The 18,963-nt window shown below is 42.0% G+C and overlaps 1 protein-coding gene across 1 annotated transcript in view; it reads right to left on the reverse strand.

The window, feature by feature from the left end:
- Positions 1 to 18,963, reverse strand: part of LOC146063017 (saxiphilin-like) — a 102,969-nt gene that overhangs the window by 47,394 nt on the left and 36,612 nt on the right. The window contains 2 exon segments of the mRNA XM_083175025.1: positions 638 to 776; positions 8,790 to 8,981. Coding sequence (XP_083031151.1) covers positions 638 to 776; positions 8,790 to 8,981 — 331 coding nt within the window.

Below are 18,963 nucleotides of genomic sequence, written 5' to 3' on the forward strand. Positions count from 1 at the left end.
TACCAAAAATACTTGTGAGTGAATACTGTATATAACTTCATCTAACTGCACCTTCTGTATCTTTTTATATTTTTTATCTTTAAATTGTGTGTACTTTTATTGTTATCATGTGTATTAAAAATTGTGTTCTCATCCATTTGAGTTAAAAGTGATTTAGCGCAGCCAACCCTTCTTCTTTCTATGGTATTGTAGGGGCGTGACACCCCCTTTTGTTCTGGTGCTGCAGCTGCTTAAAGCAACGCACTCTAATAGGTGCATTACATGATAACTTGTTATCAACCCCCATTTTTGCCATGTCTGCCGCCCAGCCAGACTTTTGCCTATTATTGTTCATACAGTATTTATATGACACTAGCCCTGACCTCAGCTTGCAGTCCTACTATTGGGTTAGCTGCCTGCCCTCACCTCGGATATATATTTGTGACTATACTGTACTTCGTTTCGTATCATCTTAGCAGATGCCTGCTCAGCGGATGATGGATTACTTAGGATTCAGTCTTCATTATATTAATTAGACCAGCTTCTAGATAAACCTGTTCTACATACATATATAGAGTAAGACCTGGTGAAATCGGGTGCAAGCTCTAGAGGTGGGTGCATTCTTTACAAGTATTAGGTAAAGTCCATTCCTACTCACCTAAAAGCCCCATCGTCCCCATAGTAAGGCTCAGCATGACTGTGCTTGCACTTGGCATCTCCCGTTCCTGCGCACTGTTTACACAGGTTTTGCTCCTTGATTCCTGGGATGCAGCTCGCTGAGAAGAACCGTGAAACAGCTGCACAGCACAAATACAATATCACAAACTGATTTTATGAATTTAGGAACAGAAGAAACATAGTTGGTACAGAATACAATTTGTATTTGTTATATTAGTGTAACAACCAGTGTGCTTACCATATTATTGGATTTTATACAAAATGCCAACATTCATTGGGGGAAATTTACTAAAATTTGAATGGCTACAAATGGCCGTATTCGTAGTCATACATACCTGTATACGGCCATAAATTCGTATTTTCCAAGTTTACAAAGGCCAGTGTACGGGGATTCATATTCTTTAGACAGGCGTATTCGTATTACAGAATACATATGAATACGCCATCAAAAGAATATAAATACGAATCACCATTTAATCTAATGATGATTCCAAATGTACTAGCCAGCCGTATTTAACGTCATAAACAAACAAGTTAGTGATTTTCTATGGATAGAGAAACCGAGAGTACCTACTCTATATGTACTCCCCAAAGTACATGAAAACGAAAAGCAACTACCGGGTAGACCTATAGTATACGGAATAGGCAGCTTAATGGAAAATGCAAGCATATATGTAGATTCACACCTAAGAAAATATGTGGTAGAATTACCTTTGCACGTAAGGAATACAATGAATATCCTTAACAAGTTGGAAACTATAACTACAACCGATAATACCTGGTTGTGTACATGTGATATAGAATCAATATACACAAGTATTGACCATGAGGTGGGGATAAAGGCTACATAGTACTTCCTAAGTATGGGGAGAAAAACAAAAAAAGACTGCTTCTTGAGCAATCTGTTGAGATTTATTCTAACCAATAATCATAATGTTAACATTGTTTGGTTTGAATGTCAACATTCACTACACAAGGAAGTGTATGTAACTTTGACATCCAAGGCCTGGAAGTTTAGTGAAGGTTTAGAAACACATTGTTTTCTGGCAACTCGTAAGTTCTGGATACACTGGTCTAGAAGATCGTGATTTGCTCAGGAAGCCATGACACAGAGTATTGATCAGTAGATGAATCCCTTGAAGATGATAAAAACTATTTAAATGGACCTGAACTGACTGGTTTAGGAGATAATTCTCTTTGGACTACCTTCATAAATGCAGAAAGATCAATGAGAATAGGATCCTTGTATTAGATGAGAGGATTAGCTCAGTCTAAGACTTTAACTTTGAAGAGGAGGAGCAAATGCTTGACTGCAATAGCAGGGGTAATCTCCGTTGATGGATTGGAATCCATCTCGGAGAGTAATTGACGTACAATAGGACGAAATTGAGTTAAATCTCATTCGAAGTATGTAAATGCAGAAGTTTCACATGTCTGCTTGGAAGACTGGATGTCACTTTAATTTGCAGATGGGAGACTTAACTCGGAATTAGAAGATGGATGTTCAGTATTAGAATACTCTGGTATAAGTTTTTACCTGAACCATTGGACAATAGTGAAAAGAACTTGCAGGCGTTTAAATCAGCTAGAACTGATGGAGTCTCTGACTTGATAGATGGCATACTGTAGGATTGATTTTAGATGAGCTTGGTCCATCTGGAACCAGTGAAGTCATTGAACTATCAGAGGATATCGGGTTTAGTTCAGAGATGACTGAACCGGCTATAACTGGAAGGGACTTTGGACGGAACCAGATTGGGTCCAGATTAGGTCCAGGGTAGACAAATCGTCTGGAATTGACGGAATTTTGTAATGCAACAGATTATGTCTGAAGAAATTTGAACTGGCTGGAACCAGAGGAGTCTTTGAATTTACAGATAGAAGCGGATTGTGTCCAGAGACTGAGGAATCATCTTGAACCAAAGGAATATGCAGACTTATGAATAGGACCGGATCCGGTCTGTACAAATTGGAACCAGCTGGTAAAAGCGAAGGCTGGACCGGACAAACAGATGGAACCGGACTGAGTCCGGAAGAGCTCGGACCAACTAGAATCGGTGAAGTCTGTGGACCTACGGGTGTGACTGGATCAGGTCCAGAGACTAAGGAGTCAAAATGTTCAGGTAATCCAACTGGAGGATGGACTGTGCTAAGTGCACATTGAGAAGTTGACAAGCAAGAGTTCATTTCTTTATTTGTCGCTCTGTAATTCCCACATGAGGACTTGGTCCTGGAAATTTGAGAACAATTTCTGGAACTCCTTTTAGGGGTTTGCAAATCCAGTACCTCTCTTGGGTAACAATTGCTCAATATCCCTTTAGTGATTTGCAAATTTAGTATCCCACTTGAGGTTAGCAATCTAGATGATTCCGATGCCACTTCTCGAACCTGAGCACTGGTTGTTCTACCAGGGTATGGCCGAACAGACTTGGAAGCAAAGTCAATAGATGCCCTTTTCCAGGCTGTAGACTTGGATATATAATTCTTTAAAAACTTATTTTTGTGACTGAATTGGAAACTGGAACCTCTGGTTACAGGGCCCCAATCATTACAAGGAACTTTCTTTTTGAAGATTTTATTAAGCTCCTTGTGGGAAGACGAGACACAGAAGATGAGGATTTTACCTGTGGAATAACCCTTCCTTTAGGTCTGTGAACAGATCAAAGTTCAATCAGATGATCTGGATCTCCACAATAGAAGCAGAGAAGCAGAGATTATTCCATCTGTGGCGCTCATGTTCCCCCTCAGAGAGCTTGTGGTATGATGTGGACTGGAGTCCCTCACCTGCAGCAGGAGACAGTGATCTAGATCCTTGATAATGAGTAGAACTAAACAAGGCAGATGTTCCCTTGGAAACAGGAGGGTTTTCATTTCCTTGGAACTTCACTAAGAAGTTTAACAGAATTCTGGAGGATCTCGGGTAGAAGATTTTGAAGTTGTAGTAACAACGGAAGAGGAACCTGAGGTCATCAAATTTTTCAGCCATGGAATTTGGCTAGACGGAGTGAACTCCGATGAAAGTTTTAACCCTCAGAAGGAATGCTGCGTATAATAGATCCACTGAGTTCTTCCTGACTGGAAATCTGGTTTTGTCATTCAGATGACGCATCTGGAATGGATGCTCGAAGTGTGGTGATTCCACTGAAGATATGTAGGAAGCCCCCGAACCATGGAAGGTGGTCTGGATATAATGGTGCAGTGTAGGAACACTGATGGAGTCCAAATAATATTATTACACTAGGTACAACAGATAACAGATGCAGTGTGGGAACACTGTGGAAGTACAGATAAATGCAGATTCAGAAATTGCAATACAGGAGAATGATGTGGTAGTACAGACCCTTGAAGACTTGGAAGATGCTGTGAGAATTGGGTCCAGATGATGTAGCTGAAAACCAATGGAAATCTTTGATAGAGACTATTGATGGTGGAACATCGATGGTGTAGAGATATCAATGGTGGAACACTGATGATGCTACAGATTGATGGTGGAACACCAAAGGTGTGGAGCTATCGATGGTGGAACACCGATGATGTTTGAGATCAATGATGGAACACCGATGATGCTTGAGATCGATGATGGAACACCGAGGGTGAATACCGATGTCGAAAGATGGAGCTGGAGAATCACTGAGGATGAATACCGATGGTGGAGCACCAATGGAACTAGAGAGTCACAGATGGTGAATCCGGATGGTGCAGGGCAAGTTGCATGCTGGAATACTCAAGTCCTGGAGCAGGATGGCAAGCCCTGGATAACGTCATCTGGAAGAAGCTTAGAGACACAGAGAGTAGATAACAGGAGTACTTGGAATGCGCTGGAGCCGAACAGGTTAATACCAGCAACACTGGTAGGAGCCAGACTTATCAGCGGGATAGAATAGAATAGAATTGATGTAAGTCTATGCAGGAAGTACAGATGGAGCCTTCTTCAGCTAGCCTTCTCTGGATAGCCATGGTGAGCCAAGGACTATTGTTCTCAGATGCAATACAATATATAGAACAATACAGTAGGGAATTAGCATAGGATTAAGTCCTATTAAAGGATGGCGCTATCTGTATTCCTTACAAGAGCAGATGCGCAAGTAGAAGCTAGGCTGCATACAATATTGCAAAGAAAAAGGTTGTTTAAGCAGCGCTGGCAGTGAAGGACACTTGATCATTAAATATAACAATTTATTACACAATTAAAAATATATGTTATATCAATAAAAGCATATCAACATGATAATTAGGGCAATGGGGCAAGTGCTGGTAGGACCAAGTGGTGAGGGGGACCAAAGAATATAACCTACACTGATCCATGGAAATGGTGCCCCCCTTGGATTTCACCCTGAGTGCTATTTTGGACCACCTCCTGCTAATCCATCTGTTCACCTTTGATATACCAACTAGACCCGGTTTGGAAGCTACAGACCATCATTGGGACTATTCTTCACATTACTGGTTGAGGTTTAAGATTGGTCCTGTCACATCAAATTAACTAGAGTAATACGCACTGCCGAAACCATCATTGGCTGCGATTTGCCCTCTATCTCTGACATCTTTTTAATAAACTGCAGACGTAAGAGGAACAGCATTATGCAGGATCAGTTTCATCCCTATAACTATGTCTTTTCTTTTTTGCCATCAAACAGGCGGTTGAGGAGCATAAAAACTAGAACCTCCCGTCTAAGAAAGAGTTTCTTTCCCACAGCAGTGTGCGACTATAATGTGAACAGTTAGAGCACTATCGCCTTCCTCTATCGGTATTTTCCTTGTGACTATGAATGTAATTTCGTTGTGTTGACAATTCGTTGTTTTTACAATGACAATAAATTATCTTATCTTATCTTATCTTATCAACATCCTTCAGGACCGATCCCTCCAGCGATATCCTGGACAATCTATCCTTGGACTGTATTCCATCGGGACTCATTTCAACGGATCAGTGCAGGTTATATTCTTTGGTCCCCCTCACCACTTGGTCCTACCAACACTTGCCCCATTGCCCTAATTATCATGTTGATATGCTTTTATTGATATAACATATATTTTTAATTGTGTAATACATTGTTATATTTAATTATCAAGTGTCCTTCACTGCCAGCGCTGCTTAAACAACCTTTTTCCTTGCACGTTTTAAGGGTTTGACCTTCCCCTTACTCAAGCAGTCGCTTTAGGAAAAAAGCTTGGGTATTAGCGCTCAATCTTTCAACCTAGGTTGAATTTTTTTTCTGCAGACAATATTGAACTGGCCACTTACCAGGTCTCAACCCAGTATACTTATAACAGCCAGTGTGCAGAGATTGGTTGAGTAATTAGCAGGACAGGAAGACGGTAAGGATTGGCTGTAAACAAACAGATGACTGGAATGGGCATGGCTGCTTCCATGTCCAAGGAATGAGGGAAACAGTGTTTGTACACCACATGGTTGAGGCCTATGATAATGGCAGTGGCATGGAAGCCACAGTAGACTGGAGCTGACAGGCAGACATGACAGGCATGGATTGCTGCAGCGTCTGGTGACGTCTTGCAACACACTGTAGAGGTAAGAATATATGACTTATTACCTGGATCGTGACATAAGCTATCATAAGCAAAGTTCTCTTCCATCATATGCTTTTCCTTCCATCATTCATATTGTCATCTCCTCAAAACTGCCAATAATGCCACATCAGCCATGGGTTCTACCACTCTGAGTATGATGCATGTCCATGTTATGTACTGGAAGTTCATTTTTTTTGTTAAACTGCTTCTGTTATTTACTTTGTAAGGTGCTGCAGACTCCTTATTATCCATTATTATAAAATGTATTTATAATATATTTATATATCTAAAAACAAATGGTATTTAAATGGCGCTACACTTATCAGCATACCTCCCAACTTTCCCGATTTTTGCAGGACAGTCATCATTTTTTGTTCATCACTGTCAATGCCTAGTTTTTCCCAGCATATAATTTCCATAATTATAATTATAACCATGCCCATAACATTAATATAGTCATAGATACATAATCATTTTATCCCATAGGCCAGGAAATATTGCATATCAAGTTACACCTTCCAGCATACATGTCATGTTTAGTCTCTAAATGTGTAGAATTACATTAGCTGTCAGATGACAGTTATTAGAATTCCATATCATATTGCACTCACATGTTATAACAAATTATAAGTTCTCATTAGAGTAGTCATGAGAAAACCAGCATTAGAGATGAAGTCATTAACATTCCCAAACACCAGTGAACCACAGGATACAGCAAACAAAGGGGCGTGTCTATAGGCTAGTGATACCAGGTGAATGAATGGATTCTCCCCTCCCCCGAGAGTTCTCTTGAAAGCAAGAGAGAATCAAATGGTTCAGTGTGTTTTTGTAGCAGCAGACGGAAAGAGCTATGGGACTGAATTCACCAGGACATGTTTGAGGGATAAGTATCAAATGTTTATTTAAGTGTATCAGGCATGGCTCGGAATATTGATAAGAGATAGAGCTTATTCATGAGAGTATGGTTCAGGTATGGAGTGTTGAAGGTCTGAGAAGGTCAAATGATTGGAAGGTATGTGAAACGTGACTGTAAGAGATAAAGTGATGACTGGAATCTGATATATATACATGGGTATTGGTAGCTGTTAAGAATTGTGAGCAAGGATATGCTTAAATTGGTAGAGATAGCTGTGTACGTTTACATGTGGACAAAGTGTAGGCCTATCTGCTGTGTGCCATGTGCTCAGCCACGTGCTATCATCATGGATTGTATTGTGTTTCACAATAGCTACATATAGCAGCGGTTGGTAGATTATGGATTGTAGTATATTGTAAGGATTCTTTGTATTGAAGAGTGTGAATGCTTTGTGTAATATCCAGTGAGAATATCTAGATAAAATAGCGGATAAAACCAACTTATATGTAACAAGTGTTGCTTGCATGTGATGCTCGGATTGTGTGTGTAAAGGCATGTGATGTGATTATGGTATGATTAGTCCTTAGATTGTATGGTGCCATTTAAGTGTTCTGTACAGAAGTACATTGTAGCGTAAATGATATTCAAATTGTGTATGCTGCAGGGTTAGTGTGTGTTTGATGAATGTCCAAGTTTTATTCAGGATTGTGAGTATCGCATGATGCAGGTTAGAGGTAATTTTAAGTAAATGTTGTGGATAGCAATTATTGAAAGTACAGGCAGTTTATGTGCGATTGCCAGGCAGTTGTTTGAGCCTGTAGATTGTTAAGGTTCCTTTGTGTGCCATGTGGAAGAATCTAAGATGGCGGAATGCCATGCGGCAGACCAACATGTGTTCTAGCTAAGATGGCCGACAATTAGTTATTATAAGATGGCTGCTGCCTCATAGCCACGCCCCCTTACAGCATTATAGTCACATTCATATATATATATATCACTGAGGTTAGCTTTATTTAAGGATGCTGGAATAATAATCGTTATTATGTATAATACCTGTATTGTTATATTTTGTAATCCATGATACAGTTTCATCTGTTTACATTCATAAATAATATTCATTGATTATAAAGCTGGACATTCTCTTATTGGTTGCGTGCGACATGAATAAATTAGATAGACTTTGCATATATAAATAAATGGACTTCCTTATCACTGTTCTACGACCCACCCGCGGGTGGCAGTGTCCTGTGGTTGGAGGGCAGTTGGAAGTCCCCCTGCCACTTGCATGCGCACAGTGTCTATTCAGGGAAGCAAAATGACAGGGTGTTGATCATGATTACAGCATTGTCATGAATCTACACCCCCTTTACTAAGGCCACACCCTGTTCAGGAATGTGTAGCAGCAATGGGCACAGAAATCCCAATCAAAAAATGTAAAAAGTTGGGAGGTAAACCTATCAGAACCCAAAAAGAATGTTCTTTTATATTTATTCTCCTTTATTTTGGTGGCTACTGCTTATTCCTCCTTTGAGACCATCACAAACCAGTTTAATATTAAAATCAGTGCTAAAAAGAGTAGTATTGTACTCGAAAAAAAAAATATCAAGTAACACAAGAGGATCTTGACATCCTTTGAGAACGTAACATGCCTTCATGTCTGACATTTTGCAATTTAATTACGATGAATCAGTAATGACCAACAAATATACTTTGTTCTTAATTCTTCTTCGGAGTACAATATTTGTACCTTTCTCAATGGCTTCCTTTTCAGGTCCTTCCCAATGCAGCAATTTCTTCTTAAGAAGTACTGTTATAGGGGCGACCCAGCCGGCTAGGTGTCCTAGTTCAGAATGGCAGGACCTCTTGTTCTTCAGGTCATTGAATTGAAATGTACTTGATTTTTTTACCACAACGACTGCATAATGATATGGGTCTGAATCTGTAAGATTTAATAAAAATTATTATTAAAAGCAACATATTTTTTTTTAATAATACATATTAAGGGCATACCTGTATTCTGTACACCCAATCCTGTTTTTATTTGTGGTCTTTTTCTTATTATTATCATTATATTTTATTCTGTGCACTTGCACCTCTGATCATTTTTAAGGAAATTGAGGCTGAAGGTGTTGGCAGAGGAGATTGCAGGTGATGGGATCTAGTTGAGAGAATGGATCTAGTTGATGCTAGACTGCTTGTTGTTATTTTATTTAGCACTAATTTCTGAAGTTGTCAAAATGTTATAATGAGCGTGCTGCAAATTACGTAACAGGGAGAAGCTTCCTAGATGGGTAATGTTCCTACTTTTATATTAGGTGAAACTAGAAAGTTGGTAATGGGTGGTCCCAGTTTCAAATGTCATCATTTTGAAAGAAAGAAATTGCAAAAAGGGACGTGGCCTCGCCACAAGCGCAAGAATGGTGGACGGCAACTGGAGTGTAAAGAGGCGGCCTGGAATGGTGCATGGTGCAGCATCCAACAAGGGCTGCGGGCTGGGATGGATGCACATTTGACACTAGGGGCACGCTGAAAAAAACTGTATAATACCCATAGTAGTAGTGCCTCTTATACACATAATGTGCCCAGAAGCAGCAGTTCCATAAGTAGACATTTTGGTGAAACACCCCCCCAACACACACACACATACAGTAAAAACAGGGACAGTGGATGCTATAGGCACATAGCACAAGAATTACGCACACCGTACTGCCCATTGCACAATATACCACACACCCTAATGCCCATTACACATTATGACAAATGGGTGCTTACAATGTTAAATGCACCCCCACGCCACCCCCCACTATAAACGTGAACCCGAAGCGTGTCAAGTGCAGCGAGCCCACGAGGGGCGGCGGTACGCGTCCTCCGACCTTTTCATACCCCCACTATCCACGTCGGCGTGGAGTCGAGTGTGGCGAGCGCAGCGAGCCACCGAGCCCGAAGCATGGCAAAGTATCCGCATCCCCTCGTGGGCTTCACAGTTATCCGCGTCCCCTCGCTGCGCTCGCCACACTTTCTATTCTCAACTCCACGCCGACGTGGATAGTGGGGGTATGAAAAGGTCGTAGGACGCGTACCACGTACCACGCTCGCCACGCTTCGGGTTCACGTTTATAGTGGTGGGGTGGCGTGATGTGGGGGTGCATTTAACATTTTTAGCACCCATTAGAGTGCTTATACAATTTTTAATCGCATCGCATTGTATGGCATTGTACAATATCGCGCGATATCGCATCGCATACCGTCGCATGCCTTTTGGTATGCGATGCGATGTGCGCCGTGATAATACACAAGTACCGAAAAATCTTTTGGAAAATAAAGGAGTTTTTTTTAAACCAAAAGGAGTACCTTGAAAGAAACCTTTATATGAGGAGTCGCATACAGTTGGTGTAAGCATTCGTGTGAGCACTCATTGTGGTCTATCTGTATGTGTGGCTTTTGTGAATAGCCTAAAGAAACCGTTATATGTTTTCACAATCCTGAATGAATGTAAGCTTTATGTAAGCAAGTTTTTAAGTCTGCACTGAGGTGACCCTATAAGATCAATAAAGACAACACCACCTGGATGGAGAAGACCTATATCCCTCATCTCAGAATATTTTTGATACGAGACCTACTACACTATATATTGTTTTCTTTTTTCCTCTCTTTATGTCCACCTTTGAGGAACAAAGAACTAAAAAGAAAGAACAACGCAAGGGAGAACTTTACAAGGAGGGGACTGTTAAATTTTTTGGATCCCAGGTGATAGGAGCGCCATTAAAGGGCCATCCGTTTTGTGTTACTGTTAGAATGGACACACATTGTATTTAATCATTTAAAAATTACACAATTTTAATGATTATGAATGAAATGATCTTGACAATCTAGACGAGTGGGCAAAAAAGTGGAAGATGAGGTTCAATGTGAACAAATGCAAGGTCATGCACCTTGGGAGACATAACCAGTGTGCTAGTTATAACCTAAGTGGGGATGAATTGGGTAAATCAGTACTCGAAAAGGATCTAGGAGTCCAAATAGACAACAAACTGGGGTGTAGTGCTCAATGTAATATAGCAACAAAAAGGTCCAACAAAATTCTCGCATGTATTAAAAGGGGCATGGAAACTAGGGACTCAAAAGTAATTATGCCTCTGTACAAATCATCGGTTAGACCGCACCTCGATTACGCAGTGCAGTTCTGGGCCCCGCACTATAAAAAGGACATCATAGAATTAGAAAAAATCCAAAGAAGAGCAACAAAGCTTATTAGGGGAATGAAGAATTTAAACTATGAGGAAAGATTAAACAATTTGGGACTATTTACACAATTTGGGACCCCCGTTTAAGGGGGGATATGCTCAACATGTATAAATATATTAGGGGCCAATATAAGGAACTGTCAAACACCCTTTTTTCTACTAGAAAGGAATCTAGGACGCAAGGGCATGAGTTTAGATTAGAAGAAAAAAGATTTTGTTCATCTATAAGAAAAAATTTCTTTACAGTCAGAGCAGTCAAACTTTGGAACTCTCTTCCTGGAGAAGTGGTGTCGACAGACACTATAAATTTGTTTAAAATAAGGTTGGATAAACATTTATTGGTTAAAAACATCCATGGGTATGAATAAGCAACAAAATCTGTCTTTAAAATATCAGAACATACTATACAACAAGAGATAAGCTACTATAAACATAGGTTGAACTAGATGGACGCAAGTCTTTATTCAGCCTCACCTACTATGTAACTATGTATGTAACTATGTAATATAACAATATATAATGGCCAGCATAGAAATAATAAATTTAGTGTAAATTACCCTTATCATATTTATAGAAACTATATAATACCTCTCAATTTTAGCATAATGTTTATATTGTACTGTTACTCAAAGTTGGAATGTCCGTAAGTGGATTTTTACTAATTTTATGATTTCTGTGCAGGTTGGTATATATATTGTTATATTGAAATTGTGTAAATTATTAAATACAATTTGTGTCAGTTTTAACTAGAAATGAGCGGTTTGGTTTAAGTGGAATCTGAACATGCATGCGAACGTCAAGCCAAGCTCGGGAGCGTGCAAGAGGCCAAACATCGTCATCCCGCATTAGATTTCTCACGAGACTCACGAGATTTCAACGTCACGCGGTTTGGCGCCATTTCCTTACATGCTCCGCTGAAAGGATCTCTGCTGTGGTGTGCTGCCAGTCTATCCATTTCAGGGCAGGCTGTCAGTCTCTACTGTCACTGACCATCAGGGTCTGTCAGGGTCAATCAGGGCTGAGTCAGAACATCCATCACGGTGCTTTTAGAGTGTCGGTGTCCATCAGAGTGTGAAAGAGTCAATCAGGCTGTGTCAGTGTATCCATCACATTGCTATCAGTGTGTGTCAGGGTCAATCAGGGCTGTGTTAGATGTCTATCACAGTGCTGTCAGTCAGTGGCTATCAAATGCACACTAGTACACCATACTTGTATTAGTACCCATATGATTGATGAAACGGTCTGACTCCATGCTGTGTGGGACAATCTTCCATCTTATGCTGGGTACACACCAGGACGACTAGGGCCCGATCCCCTCAATCTAGATCCAATTCCGACCAATTGGATGTAGATTGTGTGGTGATTGGGCCCTTTTCTGTCCTGGTGTGGACCGATACCGATCCGATGCGCGGTCCCGCGGGTCGGTCGTTATTGAGATCCTACCTGCTGCAGGTAGGATCTCAATGACGACCATACAGCCGGGTGCGGGTCGCCATCGGATCGGACCCGCTCACGGTGCACATCGTGAGCGGGTCGTGCCCCCCGCGTCACCGTGAACGGGTCGGACGAGACACTGACGACCCGCTCACGATGTGCATCGTGAGCGGGTCGCCCTGGTGTGTACCCTACATTAGTTCCATTTCACCAGAAAGCCAAACCTCATACACAGCCTAAAAAAATGCCATTGTAGCCAGTGTCCACCTAACAACAAATATGTGGACAAGTGGGAGTGGGCAAACCAAAGAATATATGACTGTGACAGCCCACTGGGGGTGGTTGAATCAACTTTAGTAGCAGCAGCAGAAGGAGTACTATCTAGCAAACATCACCAGCACCTTCAGAGGCAGGCTACTCTGTGTATCACTGACTTTCTGAGGCATACCACTGATAACCTCTGTATGTGTATGTATGTATGTATGTGATAGCAACATTGCTTTCCCCCAGGGCCGGAGTAAGGCTTCTCAGCACCCTTCAGCCAAAACTTCAGCCTACTGCAACCCCCCCCCCCCATCCCATACTGCCACCAATACCAACCCCTTAAGGCATAAACATGTAGAGATCTGTGCTAAGCAATTTTCTGTGCTAAGTGGGTAGTGGATCAGAATAAGAGATTGTCATCAGTATCTCTCATTCTGTACACACAGAGATTTGCAGTAATTTGCTAAGCAATCTGAGTAGATTTTGACTGCATGCAATGACTTAGTTAGCAAGAGATATTTAATCTCTTGGAGCATACACACGGAGAGATCTGTGCTTACTTTCTAAGCAATCTGGTCAGATTGCTTAGAAAACAGCACAAATTTGCTCCGTGTGTATGCCCCTTTAGAAGTTCCACAGCAGACACCTGCATTAAGTACAACAAAGATCCTCATACACTTCCTTGATTTTTTTGAGAGGCAGACCTGGTGGTGCTCCCCCAGATCCTGGCGCCCTAGGCAGCTGCCTAAAGCTGGGACATGGTGGTACGTGTTTTGGTGTCAATATCGACACATGTGCCGACAGGCGGTATTTCATGCCCTACCATCCACTAGGGCGTGGTGGAAAAATAGAATAGTGTGCCGAGTGTGTCGACCTTACCTGTGTTGACCTAATGACCCTGTCAACCTTACCCCTGTCAACCTAATGACTGTCTAACAACTTGCTGGCGACCAACTAGTAATAATAATAATAATAATAATAATAATAATAAAATTCTGCTTTGGAAGATCCAGTGGCATGTTGGTTGCACTGACATGTGTCACAACTGTAGTGTTTGCATACCCTCCAACATGACCCATTGCATTCGGTACACAATGCTCTGCTCCTGGACTTTCCTGGTAATGTAGGATTGCCAGCACCTGTGTGGAACTATGTAATTGACGAGAAGGGTGTTTCAACACAGGTGATGACAGTCCTACATTACCAGGGACGTCCAGGAACAGAGCATTGTGTACCGAATGGAATGGGTCATGTTGGAGGGTATGTGTTTGATGGAATTCGTGATGCAGCAGGAGTAATGGAGACACACAATCTAAGGTTAAAGCTTGCAGGTTTTATGTAATTCTTCCTCATAAAGATTACAAACAACTTAAAAATATACAATGCAAGAACTTGGAGAAATAATAACAGCCTTAAACTTTGGGACTACGAATAAACAATAATCACAAGTAATAGGAACTACAGCAGGGTTAGCCATCTCCAGTCCTCGAGAGCTACCAACAGTTAACATTTTCCAGGTCTCCTCACAGAATCACAAGTTAATTCATTATCTCTACCTGTGAGGATCTATTGTAATTTGTCAGTGAGTAAAGAGTGCACCTGTTAGGTTGTCTGGAAAACATGAACTGTTGGTAGCTCTCGAGGACTGGAGTTGGCTACCCCTGAACTAGAGCAACGATTCCTTTGACTTGCAATAGAATAACGATACCTCCCAACATGTGCCTCTCCAGTAGGATCACAATGCTCTGTTCCTGGACTTCCCTTTACTGTAGAATTTACTGTATAATTAGCTTCACCAAGTTATTCAAAACAGGGGATAGAAATCATACATTAAGAGGGAAGTCCAGGAGCAGAGTAATCTGTCCCTCCTGGAGAGGCTCATGTTGGGAGGTATGGAATAACTTGAATAGGACTTTAATCAAGATAGCTCAAAATTAGAACATAGGGCCTTATTCTGGTCGGTGCGGTCCGTTACGAATTCTTTCGGAGGGCGTATTTTAGCCGTCTGCGCATGCGTAGGCAACGCTATGCGCATGTGCCACGCATGGTCTCCATATTCGTTCTCACTAATACCGTCCACAAATGTGCACCACATTGACTCGGGAAATAAGGGCGTAATATGGGCGTCAATCGGACCTACACAAGGGCGTGGTTTCAAAGTGGGAAAAACTGGGCGTAAATATGGGCGTACACGAGGGAGTGCACTAACTGTGGTAGACGTGCATTCGGACAGCACACCGACTGCAAACGAACCAACACGCATGAAATATGCGGACTTCATAAGCAAGTTTCACTTTGCGGAGACCACTTGTTCATGTGCTAGGCATTCGGCTCCCCCAATTAGTACGCCCGCACCTGAAGCACTGTCAGCTGAACACAATACAATCCACTCCTCTACTCATTACTCATTAATTACACTCGTTTCATTGCTTCAATTGGAAGCATTGCTGCCTAAAAGGACCATTACTAAATACACAAATATAAGCTGAAAACACCACTGCATGTTTGCTATTTTACCCACATTTACACTGCTAGCAATGGTCAGAAATTGGTACCAATATTATAATTTTACATGTCACTTTGACATTCAGCAATAACAGCACACATTTGGGGGTAAAAATAACATTTATTAAATTGGTGGAAAACATATACATTTTATAGCATGTTATTTGGCACATGCCAAAAAAGAAAGGTAACATACAAATAATTAGAAAAAAAAAAAATGTATAAAATTTTTGCCATTTCATACATAGCCACAGCAGAATCATTAGGAACACATTAGGTGGCTTCACAACAAAAGTATATGACCAACACTTCAAGAACAGCAGACAGTATTGGTATCAGAAAGAGGGCAACAGGGGAACCAACCAAAACATTCCAACCGAAGGACCCACAAATTAGTGTACCCTTTGCACGGGATTGGGTTGCACACATGAGGTTGACACACACAACAAAATGAAAGATTTGGGACGACATAAGGGTGGAGATTAATGCGGAGGCCACTTCACTTTCGTGACCGTTTGGCCCTGGTAGGGGCCTTGCCATGTGCAGCAGCTCCTCGGCCACGGCCACGTCGTGATGGTGGGTCAGGTGGAGCAGATGATGTGGAAGGGGAGGATGGTCTTCCCCTTCCGCCAGCAGGGAGTGCTGGTGTTGGGAATGCACCAGAAACGGCTGACAATAGGGCCCTATTGGTGTTAAGTAGCTCCGCCACAAGCTCATTATGGCGGAGGAGGAGGTTATTTTGGTGCACGGCTTGATCTGCCAACACCTGCAGGCTGCCAGCTATGGCCTGCTGGGTGCCAGCTATGGCCTGCTGGGTGCCAGCTATGGCCTGCTGGGTGCCAACGATTGTCTGCTGGCTCCCAGCTATTGCCTGCTGGGTGCTGACAATAACCTGCATGACCTCCTCGGTCCTAATCAGCCGCTCTGATGCGAACTCTCTCTGCTGGCGAATGTGGCTAAGCATCTGCAGCCACCTGTCCAAATCCTGTGTGGCCGTTGGCTGCTGCTGCTGCACATGGCTGCCACTGGTGGCAGGTGGCACTGTATCCTCCGCCTCATCCTCAAGAATATCACTACCGCACGTTGGAGGTGATGCTGAAAGAGAAGCTTACAATTAAATCACATTCCTTTAAAATTAATACAAAGTAGTTATGTCATGCTAACTAATTACCTTCAAGTACAGCCGCAAATACTTCCACTGGGGCCTCACTGTCCATGTTGCTCACCCCCCGGACCTCCTCAATAGCTATAAAATCTGTGGCCAACTCCTCCAGGGGGGTGAGCTTCAGTCGGTCTGTCATGGGGGCAGCCCCAGTGGTGTGGCTGTGGTTCCAACGTGCGGTGAGTTTCCTCTTGAGGTTGGATTTGAAGTCATGCCACCTGCAACCAAAGTTTATATATTATTACATGTCACCCACGACATTTGAATTAGCATTCCTTGTTATCTGTGACAGTTTTTTAAGTCTGCTTCATTCAACATAACTGAAATTAGTTTAAAGTTTAAAATAATCACCTTGAACATACATTCACACTCACCGTATAATATATATAAAATAAGTGACATGGTAATCATGTCTGTTGCTCCTAGCAACGTGACCTGCCATTTAACTATTGCATCTAGCTTCTAATACACACATGACTGGTATTGCTGAACTCTAATTTCAAACACTTGAACTTGCCTTTTCTTCACGTGCTCTGCCTCACGAACTTGTGGAGCCACCGCATTAATCTCCACAGTTATGTCCTCCCAAATCCTCCATCTCATTGGCGTACCTTGCTGCCCGGTGCCGAATATTCACACGGACCCAGGTGCGGAGGTCCGTTGCGCAGCTAGAGCGACGCTGATCGGATCTGCGCCGACGCCAGCCCGACCTTCTGCAGCATCTAAGGCGGCAGATAGCAAGATGTGAGTTTTTATGCAAACATTACATATTTACCAGGGAATGATTTAAGTAGATTATTTATGTAAATGTGGTTAAATGGCTGTTAATGAGTTGAAAATGGCATACACTATATGTGTGTTACTTCCTCTTTGACATGCTGTCATGTGGATATAATATGTCACTGTTTTTTTTTATTATTATGATTCATAAAATAATGACCCTTAATTGACACTCAGCCTTCTATTTTTTTTTACCAGCACGTGACCGAGCAAGGCAGGCCCGGGAGGAGGCTGGCCAGGCCCAGGAGGAGGAGGAGCAGGGCCTTGAAGAGGCTGGCCAGGCCCAGGAGGAGGAGGAGCAGGGCCTTGAAGAGGCTGCTCAGGCCCAGGAGGAGGAGGAGCCGGGCCTTGAAGAGGCTGCCCAGGCCCAGGAGGAGGAGGAGGCCTGTGAGGTGCCGCAGGAGGAGGAGGCCTGGGGCTATGTCATGGAGGAGTCCCCTCAGGAGGTGGAGGTCGTGGAAAGTGGTAGGTATACATAATGCATCATTGTCTTTTTTGACTACTGTTTATTATGTCGCAATGCTGAATTATTTGTGATTAACTATTGTAAAAATTATGAAAAGTAAGTGGGTAACAACAGACACACTTAGGGGTTAAATAGGGTGCGCAAATCATCACTATAATCCAGAACACATCTTAATTACACAGGTTCTGGGCATGGCTTTCACCTCGATTTAAAATGCCACAGAACCTGTGTAGTTAATCTGTATCCCGGATTAAAGGGATGAGTGGGTTAATGCTGCAGCTTCACCTAACTGGCAATATGACAATGATTAATGGAGCAGAACATCAGCAGCAAAGCCATCCGTTATTGCACAAGTTTAATGTGCATTGTTGAGAGTTGACTAAGTCCCATGCCACGTTGCAGCAGAGAACATAGCCTGATAGGTTTTTTATGAGTTGAGATTGGTGGAGCTCATTACATGCTTCTCAGGTCCAAGGACAAAAGCTGCAGCAGTTTAGTCATGGGTGGGTTTGGATTCAGAGGGAACACTATGACTGTGAGGTCTCCTACAGAGTAAGTGTTAGAGTGACAAAACCAGCCTTTTCATGTGGTATGTATGTATGTATGTATTGTATGTATGTATGTATGTATGTGTGTGATATATATATATATATATATATAAGGAGCAAAGAGAACCGGCACTCAGGTATCCAAAACTGCAATGATTGTATTCTGTACCTTGATGTTATACTTCGTTACATGCTGTCTTGAAGACGATACTTAATGGTATCGAAACGTCGACCTATTTGAACATGTAACTTTTTCCTCTTTGCTACATTTTGCAACATAAAATTGCTTGACTAAAGTCCCCTGGAGTGACACTTATTGCATTCTTCTATATATATATATATATATATAAAGCACTTACCCCCCACACACAAGGTGAAGAAGAATCCAGACCGGCACTCAGCGTAGATGAAGAAAGAGGAAAGTTTATTCCATAACGTGCAGTAAATACATGCAGTAGCTGCACCCGACAGCCGTTTCAATTGGACTCAGCCAATTTTCCTCAGGGGTGACAACACAC

Source organism: Crinia signifera, chromosome 3 (genome assembly GCF_055691185.1).
Source record: "Crinia signifera chromosome 3, ASM5569118v1, whole genome shotgun sequence".
Taxonomy (NCBI): domain Eukaryota; kingdom Metazoa; phylum Chordata; class Amphibia; order Anura; family Myobatrachidae; genus Crinia; species Crinia signifera.